The sequence below is a fragment of the Polypterus senegalus genome, chromosome 4 (genome assembly GCF_016835505.1).
Source record: "Polypterus senegalus isolate Bchr_013 chromosome 4, ASM1683550v1, whole genome shotgun sequence".
In the NCBI taxonomy this organism is placed as follows: Eukaryota; Metazoa; Chordata; class Cladistia; order Polypteriformes; family Polypteridae; genus Polypterus; species Polypterus senegalus.
Genome location: NC_053157.1, coordinates 66,546,111 through 66,555,837, shown reverse-complemented (window position 1 = coordinate 66,555,837; position 9,727 = coordinate 66,546,111). Strand labels below are relative to the sequence as shown.

General features: G+C 38.7%; 1 protein-coding gene across 2 annotated transcripts in view; it reads left to right on the top strand.

The window, feature by feature from the left end:
- The first annotated feature begins 1,358 nt into the window (after positions 1-1,358).
- The window catches only part of LOC120527411, a 183,769-nt gene continuing 175,400 nt past the window's right edge, over positions 1,359-9,727 (top strand). The window contains exons 1-2 of one of the 2 annotated variants that reach the window (XM_039750794.1): positions 1,359-1,618; positions 7,571-7,620. In XM_039750794.1, coding sequence (XP_039606728.1) covers positions 1,586-1,618; positions 7,571-7,620 — 83 coding nt within the window. In that variant the 5' untranslated portion in view covers positions 1,359-1,585. The remainder of the gene's footprint in view (positions 1,619-7,570; positions 7,621-9,727) is intronic. The other variant, XM_039750795.1, reaches the window with a different exon arrangement.

The window sequence follows — 9,727 nt, the reverse complement described above, 5'->3', positions numbered from 1 at the left end:
ATGTGCAGAACAAATCGGGCAGTGTCGTGATATTAATTTTTATTAAGCAGAGAGCGCGTGCATGAGACAAATCGGATAGGGACTTGTATCGCAAAGTAAAAAAAATGCAGATCGGGCAGGTAAAACTCTGTGCATGCGTGTGCGGCTCGGGTTGTCTTTGTACGCATGTGCCCGAAAATCAGGTAGGCACCGTAGATCGGGTAGTGACACCCAGTTGACACAATACATCAGTGCGTCCGCCCTATTGTGAGTGGTAAAAGTGCCATTTAAACTAATACAGGTAGATGTGGAAACCGGGTTTTCTGATGAAAAAACAGTAACGTTTAAAACAGTATCGTTTACATACAACAGATTTTGGCAAATCGTTTAAATGCAATTATTTATATCCAGTTATACACTAATAATGGCAATTATTAAATAATTATTATTATTAAATAATTCCTCCCATATAAGTAACATTTCTTGGACTGCTTTCTTCCATCTCTAAAACATTTCTAGACTTCGTCCTGTTCTTACACAACACAGTACTGAAGTATTAGTTAATGCCCTAGTCACCTCACGTATACAGGTAGATTACTGTAATGCTATTTTATCTGGCATCCCACAAAAACATATCCATCACTTACAACTTCTTCAAAATTCTGCTGCCAGGATAATAACCTGTTCTAAATCCACTGAACATATTACACCTATTCTCTCTCAACTTCACTGGCTCCCTGTTAACTACAGAATACAATACAAAATACTGCTCTTAACATTTAAAGCTCTCCACAACCTCACTGATCACCTACAGCCTGACACTCCTCTCGCTCACTCAGCTCTACTTTCTGTACCACATATCAAACTCTGGTCTATGGGAGTTCAAGCGTCTCTCATAGTGCTCCTCAACTCGGGAATTCTCTTCCCTCTCATATACATCAGCTCGATTCAATAACACATTTTAAAACTGCCCTCAAAACTTTCAAACTGACATACCTGTTACTGCCTGTTACTGTATCTGTTTTTTTGCTAGTTATTGCTTTTTGATTTATTATTCTCTTGTTTTAATTTTACTAATGTTGTTTAATTTTACTGTAAGGTGACCTTGAGTGCTAAAATGAAATGTAATCCCCCGGGATCTGGTTTGGAGCGTACAGCGGTTTGTACAATCCCAAGCAGCACATGCGTGAGGCATCTTTATCCTTTACTTCATGTGACAGTAGTGCCACTCGCAATATGGCGGCGACGTTGACGTACGACGCTGCTGGTCATGCGGCGTCTAGTAATTCTATGTCAATGCGGGTGATGGCCAATGCCTTTCAATGTGGATTGCTAGGTGTCGTCATTGGTTAGAAACGACTCCGCCCTCACCCTGCGTGTTTAGACTTCCGTATGGTTCTTAGGCCTGTTACGCAGAATTGAAAAAAAAACCCGCGAGGTTTTGTTTGGGAGCGTATGTGTGGGACTCCCGAGAGTAGCGAGTTTTTTTTTTTTTTGGGAAATACTAGTAGACACGCTGAATTAACGTAATAGTGAGTAAATTGTCCAGCCTTTCGACTCGTCAGGTTCGCTGAGCGTAGAAACGCTGGGACGACAAAGCCAGACGATGTCGGAGGGGATGCAGTCGCTGCCCGCTCTAGTAAGTGATGTTCTAATGGATCGATGGTAACGGCCGGGATTATCTGCAGCGAATGAGGCCTGAGAGAAACCTTTGCCCGTGAATAGATCTGCTATTGTTGAGAATGTGTGTCTTTTTGATTGCGAAAAGAAGTGAACGAATGCAGGAACCTTGTAGTAAAGATGCTGTCATTACTGTTAACCGTATTTTCAATAATAATTAACGTTCTCGGGGTGAATTCAATCGTGCGGCAAAGCCAAGTATTTTTTTTTTTATGAAAGCCCGTGTTCTACTTTTCCGATTTGTGATCCTTAAAGGTTGCATGGATTATGCATATGTGTGTATATAACGAGTAACGTCGCGTATGCATGTTTTTGCGTACCAGTACAGTATAATGCTTTGTTTGTTACCTCACCAACAATTGAAGCGAACACTGTGACATGTTAATATATCACTAGAATACAGCCTGACAAGTCCTGAATATTTTTAATTATTTCAGTACAACGCAAAATATCATCTGTTGCAGGAACGCCTTCATATCACCCATATCTACGGGAGCTCTAAAATCCTGAACCACACAATGGAAAAAAATATGGGATATCCCATAATGGTTTTATTGTTCGGCTCGGACCTTCCGTACATATCTGATAACGTTCTTATTTTTAGAATGTGGCAGGGAACAGTTTAGTGTATGCAGTATATTATTTTAACAGCGTCTTACAAATGTAAGCTTTTCAAAGTAGGCACTTCGTGAAGCAGCGTAAACGTAGCTGAAATATTTCTGTAAATGCACCTGCAGTTTCGATTTTTATTTCTGTTTTATTGCGGTGTTCTCCTGTGCGGCCTGTGTCAAATGTCATTGTTCTCTAAGACTGCGTCATGAAATGCTTGACTTACTTAAACGAACATGTCTCCCCCTAACATTGTTTGCAAACAGAGGTGAGATAACAACTAAGGCGAATCAGTACTTAAATGTGTCTGTAATATGTATATACATATACATACACACATTAGTACACTCACACTAGGTATGTTACCTGTGAAAGACCATAGATACCAAAATATTAAATTTATCTGTTGCCTTACTTGTGACCGAAGCATTTGTCCTGAAGTTTTCTTCGGTATCTTTGCCAGTCTCAGCCTATCTTAGCTGTTGCTTCCGGTCTCAGTCGTGTTCATATAAAGCTTGCTTTTCACACACTGTCATTTCAAGGAACATTGGTCAGCACCTGTCAGCTTTTTAACTACCAGCAATGGTAGACAGGTACCCGTTACCCAGCGTGAAAACATCATTTGTGGTTTATTACTTCATTAACTTCCTGAATGTTTTGTTGTCGCTATTGCTAATTTTTATCTGGGTAACATCCATTTGTTTTTTTTTTTTTTTTTTTTCCTCTTGGTTGAGCTGTCTTGTCAGTGTTGTTAAACATATCCCTTAAACTATACTGACCTGCGTTTCTGGTCACTTTTCCTCTGTCCTTTTTCATTTTAGGAAGAAGCATATGATGGTAACTGGATATAAATTTCAGTACACTTGATTCTATATAAAATCTTAAACATGCAATGTATATTTCTTAGTCCTTTTTTAAAGATCAGATTCCTTGTGACTTTGCAGTTTGTGAGGCAGAGTGGGGAAAATCGATGCAGGTTTGCTGACTGTTTGCCAAAAAAAACTTGTATTTGGTCAGGCATTAAATCTGAATCAAACGTTATTCACCTTTCTCTAAAATGTTTGCAGTGGGATTTTATTGACTTAAAGACCCCTTTGTTTGTACCTGTAGTTAATGTTAAATACCTTCAAATTGTTTTACTTCCAAAATAATTTTTAATTGGCAATGATGGATAACTTGATCTATTTTTCTGTTGTTGTTGTTGTGTTGTTTTTTTTTTTTACAAACCTGCCACCCTGATAAAATGGTATTGTACTGATTGACTTCCATGACCATCGAATTTTCATCTTTTTTGCAATCACTTTAATTTTGTAGACGGAAAAGATCTCAGTATTATTTCAAACATACAGGTATACTGTAGCTCTCATCAACAGCTGCAGTATTTTATTAACTTTTAGACATCATTATTGGTCCTGTTGTATGAGTGTGCAGTCTATGATGGATTGATGCCCTGGCCAGGGCCGTTTCCTGCATTGTGCCATATGCAGGCAAGATACATTCTGGCTCCAGGTGACCCCAAGTTGGATAAAGCAAGTATTGAGAGTGTAGCCGCAATGAATTTTACTTGTACCATTGCAATTTGTTTTACAAGTATGATATTCTTGCAGATGTGCAAATAAAATGTTGGCACGATTTAGTTTACTTCATGTTATCAGTTGTACTTTCCAGTGTTAGTACGCTTGTTCTTAATCAGATTCCTTATGCACTACTTTGTTCTTATTGAAGAACTAGTTTCAAAATAACAGCTGGTATTCCTTAATAACTGCCCTTTTAATTTTTCACACTTCTGTTACCTGTTAAATTCTGTTTACTTAAACTAAAAAGATTCAGTTTTTGCAGTTTACTACTAGCGCCTAGATCCTTGCTGTCCTGCAATTAGTTTAGAGGAGAGGAGTAGGAGAAAATCGATACTTTAGAGAATATTATTGTAAAGTATTTTAATAAATGTTGTGACCATCAACAGGAAAAGCAGTTTGAAATGAGATGACATACCATGTATTGCACCGAGAATAAGTACTGCAGTTGTTTTTTTTTTTTTGTGTATTATCAATGAGAGATGAATTGCTTACAAATTCCTGTTTGCAGTTATGCAGAATGTCTGATGCAGTTTTTTTTGTGCAGTTTCACAAAAGGTGTTTATGGCATGTACACTACCGGTCAAACATTTTAAGGACACCAGTTTTTTTAGTTTTTGATTCAGAATGCCAGTCACTCTGCGCAAGTCACCAACTCTGCCACCAGCAAAAGAACCCCAAACTATCATACCTCCTCCTCCATGTTTGACAGTTGGTGTCACACACTGAGGAACCATCCTTTCACCACTTTCTTCCAGTCTGCAGTACTCCACAGCCAGTATTTCAAGGACCTATTTTGTCCTTTAAGAATGGTTGCCCTTAACCTGCAATTGCTCCATACATATGACATTAACCTGCATCCAGCCCTGCTAGCATGTCTTCCAACATGCAGGGAAACCTTGAGGGTTGGTGGCAGGATTGGCACTCCAACCACTGTACAAAATTCTCACACTGTTCTGTTGTGGTGCTTAGGTGTCATCCATTGCACGGCTGCACTCTGGTCCCAATCCAGGTGGTTTGTTGTGTGATGGGTGCAGAAACACCCTGTAATCAGCGCATGCTCCCAACCTTATTACTGCCACTTATCCTGTGAAACCTGCAGCACAAAGTCTCCTCTTCACAGTAGAAGCTGAGACTTGCTTTTTTCAACCACTGTTAAGCTGTGTTTGAAGCTGATCTTCTCCTATCAGAGTTTCTTGCAGTTTCCAATTGCCTTTGGATTGTGTAGAACACCATACTCCCTGACCCTTGAGTTTTTTGTTAAGACCTACATTTCTAAGGGTAATAGTGCTTTCTCTCATTTCATTTAATGCCCTTTTCTTGCCATTATCACTGGCATTTACAACTTCCGTGTAATATTGCCCAAGTGTATTCTAGATGGTGTAGTAACATAGTCTGTCCCAACTCTTGCTTTAAGACAGATAGTGGGGTTTTAATTAACATAAGTTGGGACACCTGCGCAAATTTTTTGCTTCAACTTGCAAGGCTTAATGTACTTTAACTCTTTGAGGGCTAATTATTTTTTTTTCTTTTTGCCCCAAGGCTGAAAATCTATCTCAGAAAACTGTTTTCTGAAAAACACAAAGCAATGGTTTCACACACAAATCAACATAAAATATTTATTTATGACAAATGTCACTGTGTTTTATGTTCCATGAACCTCTACACTATGTGAATTCACATACCTATTACATGTCATAGTCCTGCAAGGTTTGGTAATATTTGAAGCACTGCTTGGAGTATGTGCAAGCAAGGTTGCCGAGTTGTCTACATGCAGTGTGTGTTACACTGGTGTCGCTATTTCAGGCCTCTGTTGCTTCATGCCGTGGCCTGAAATAGTGGCACCAGTGTAACACACACTGCATGTAGACAACTCGGCAACCTTGCTTGCTTACCTTTTCACCATTTTAGGTCATTCATTGTACTTAAATCTGATTAGATTTGAAGAAAAAGTGGAAAAACTGAGGCATTCTAAATCTTTTGACCGGTAACGTATAGGGTATTTTCTCGTGTTACATCTACAGAGGTGGAATTGTACATTTTCTTTATTACACTACATATGTTTGCACTGTGCTAACACGTATGTTTGGCAATGTGGTGTAGTGGTTAAGGCTTTGGACTGAGGATGTGGCTTCAAATCCCACTGGTGACAATGTGTGACTATGAACAAGCCACTTCATTTGCCAGTTCTCCATTTGGAAAACCACAAAGGAATGTAACCAATTCTATCATAAATGTTTTAAGTTGCCTTGGATAAAGGTGTAAATGTAACAATAGTAATGTTGAAGTGATTCTATGTCTGAAGACAAGACCCTTGAGCAATGAATCAGGGAGAGCGGCAGGTCTTCAATTCAAAAGCGTGATCCTGTATAAATGGGCTTCCTGTTTGTGGACTGTTTTCATTTTCTGGAGTTGCTTAACAATATTTTAACACAAAATGCATATGTTTTGGAAGTTGCGAATGTACAACTGGATCATGACACATGTGGAATATGAGACATGACTCGCCATAGGCCCCCATTCTGTCAAAAGCATCTGTATTTTGCATGAAAATATCAGATAAAATGTTTTTCTTAGCCATCACTACAAACCACATGGGATTAATAACATAAAAAATACAATTTTTGTGTGATGTATTCCTTTAAAGCAAACATTTGAATTTCTGCAAAATGTAGTTTGCAAGACAACTATAAACTGAGACTATATCTCCCCTTAAGGTCTGCTTCCACCTGTCACGCCCAAAGGATTACAAGAATTTTATACAAGAGAAACTTGACTAAAGTTGCTTGTCACAACTGGCTGAAGTGTTCACATGTCGCATTCCAAATAAAAAGATTAATTGAAAAAACAGAATTTTAATGGTCTTATATCATTTATCTTGTATGGTAATGTATATTGTGAGATATGCCCGAACACCGCAAGACAGACACTGCATCTTTATAAAAAAAAAAAGCACGTTTTTATTGTCTCCAAGATACACAGTCCCGCACAACACACTGCTCCTCACACCAATCACCATTCCTCTGGGCTTCTGTCTCTGTCCTTGGACCTCCTTTCCTCTCTCCACAGGAGCCTTGTCCCACTCCCACTCCTGACTCTATCTCCCAGACTGTAGGAAGGTGGGCCCTTTTATTCTCACCCAGATGTGCTCCAGGTGCTCCCTCTGACAACACTTCCTGGTGTGGTGGAAGTGTCGGGAGAGCACTCGGAAGCACTCCGGGCGTCCCTGGAGGGATCTTCCTTCATCTTCCTGGGTGTGGTGGAAGTAAATCATTCCTGGGCCCTCTGAAATTTGGAGTGCCGCCTGGCGGTGGCCACAGGCCCCAATGGGCTTGAGCCTCCTCACTCTTCTCCCATGGTGGTTCTCTGATCCAGGGTGGTTGCCCTCTTGTGGCCTGGAGGACGTACATGCCACCTCCCGGTCCTTCCAGGTGTCTCAGCCGGATCGCAGCCCCAGCGACTCGCCACAATATGTATTTGGCCAGCATATTTTAAAAACACATCTGTTTTCAAAAATTGTATTTTTAATATAAATGAGTACGTCTTGGTTATTGGCTAATAGCCATTGTACAAATATACGGCTTTTGAAACTGTTAGATGTATTATTTTTTATTTATTTTTTAAGATGTAACTGTAGTGTTGGTGATTGTGTTAAGTATGAGTGCGGATTTGTTTCAGCCAAAGTGTATTTATTGAACATAAACTGTTACATTTTTGTTATATTGCAGAGAAGAGCACCAGTAAGAATGAGATACTTGAAAAAAGCTTCAAGTCAGAGGTAATATTTGGATATAGGGCTGTATACTTTTTTTAGTCTTGAAATGTAAATTTTGTTTTGAGTAAGTGAAAAGTTAATTGTAAACTTTATATTGAAAATACCTGTGAATTAAGATTTGGTTGGTTAACTGGAGAGCAATATGAAGTTTTGCACATGCATTTTCATCTTAATGAACACAAGTTCAATTTTTGAGAGTATTTCATATTTATTATATAGTGCCTTAACTCTGCTCAAAGTGCTTCATAGAAATTCAAAATAAACAGGGTATACTGTATATAACATTGGAAATACAGTAAACAATAGCTGCATAAAACACTAAAGATAAATACAGGAAGCACAATGCTTTAAATTAGAATAAGAGACATAAGAGATGAAGGCTGTACTGCCCTTAAAGCACAGGCTAGTTTGGGGCACAACAAGATTGCCAGAATCAGTGGACCTTAGTAGGTGGAAAGGAACTTAGTGATGTAGTCCAGTGCATGACCATTTAAAGCTTTAAAGGTTAGTAATAGAATTTTATATTAAATCATATAAGACACAGGTAGGCAGAACAGAATGTGTTATGTGCTTGTTGTTGCGGATCTGTGTAAGTGCTCTTGCAGTAGAATTTTGAACCAGCTGGAGCTTTGATACCAGATTAGAAGGGTACCAACCAGTAGAGAGTTACAGTAGTTGATTTTTGATGTGGGGTGTAATACAAGCATAGGCAAGTTTCTTGGCATCCAAAAAGGAGAGGAATGAGTGAACCTGGGTTATGTTATGGAGGTGGAAGAATGGAAGTTTCTTAATGTGTTTCATTTGGGTACAGTAAGAAAGGAAGAAATCAAATAGCATGAAAATTCCTAACAGATGAAGAAATTCTGAGGACATCACCAAGAGTAATTGAAAATTAGCTCTTTTTCTTAAGTTGAGCATTAGTACCAGTTAGTGTGACTTCAGTTTTGTTGCAGTGTAGATATTTTCCATCCAGGTTTTAATTTTAGTAAGGCAAATTGTAAGCTGAGAAGACTCTCTTAACATTTTTTTAACTTTTACGTTTTTACATTTAACACTGAAATAGATATGAGTATCATGTGCATAAAAAGATAACCCAGTTGAAAACTACGAATTATATAGCCAAGGGGAAGCACATAGATACAGAACAACAGATGTCTGTAGATAGGCAAGTCACATAAGGAGCTCCTTAAGGCACTATGAGTCACAAATGATTTAAACCACCGGAGTTCAATGTCAGAGTTAACCAGAATGTTCACCATTCTGGACAGTAGAATATGAAGCTTGACAATATCAAATGCTACACTGAGGTCTAACAGGATTAATATATGCTAGTTTGCCCAGAGTCTGCTGCCATAAGCAAATTGTTATTACACAAAGCAGAACAGTTTCACAGTTGTATAATGCTCTGAAATTAGACTGAAAGGGTTCCATCAGTTTTTTATATGTTTAGTAACTTTTGAGTTGGTGTGCCACATGCTCAAGAACTTTAGACAGAAAAGGTGTGAAAGACTTCAAAAATCTTTCAGTTTGTCAGCATCAAGACCAGACTTTTTTAATATTGGGGATATAGAGGCATTTTTCAAAGTAGCTGGCACAAACTCCATGTGTCAAGGGATGTATTTTTTTATTTTCATAGCAGTTGAGATTATGACATGAAGGCGGGATGTGATAAATGTGGTGGGGATGGAGTCCAGTACATAAGTAGTAGGCCTCCTCTTACAGAGCAGATGATTACCCAAATTTACACCAGTTTCATTACATTTAATAAAGTAGCTGGATGGAGAGGGAAAGATAGGGAAAAATACAAAAGGATGATGTACTTGTAATAGCTAAATTTAGGTTTTTAATTTTCTGATGGTAAAAGTGACGGTATTTTTCCACAGGGGTCAGTAGAAGACGTGATGGGGCCAGATATTGTTGAAGTGATTTATTAACTATAGAAAACAAAACTCTTGGGTTATCATAGGCACTGTCTGTCATCCTGCTGTAGTAGGCATTCTTGGCTTCAGTTAGTGCATCTTTGTCAGCATTTTGATGAGAAAGCCTGGGCATGCACAGCTAGGCAAGTCTTACATGATACAGTTTCAATGCATCATCTAGCTGCTTTAAC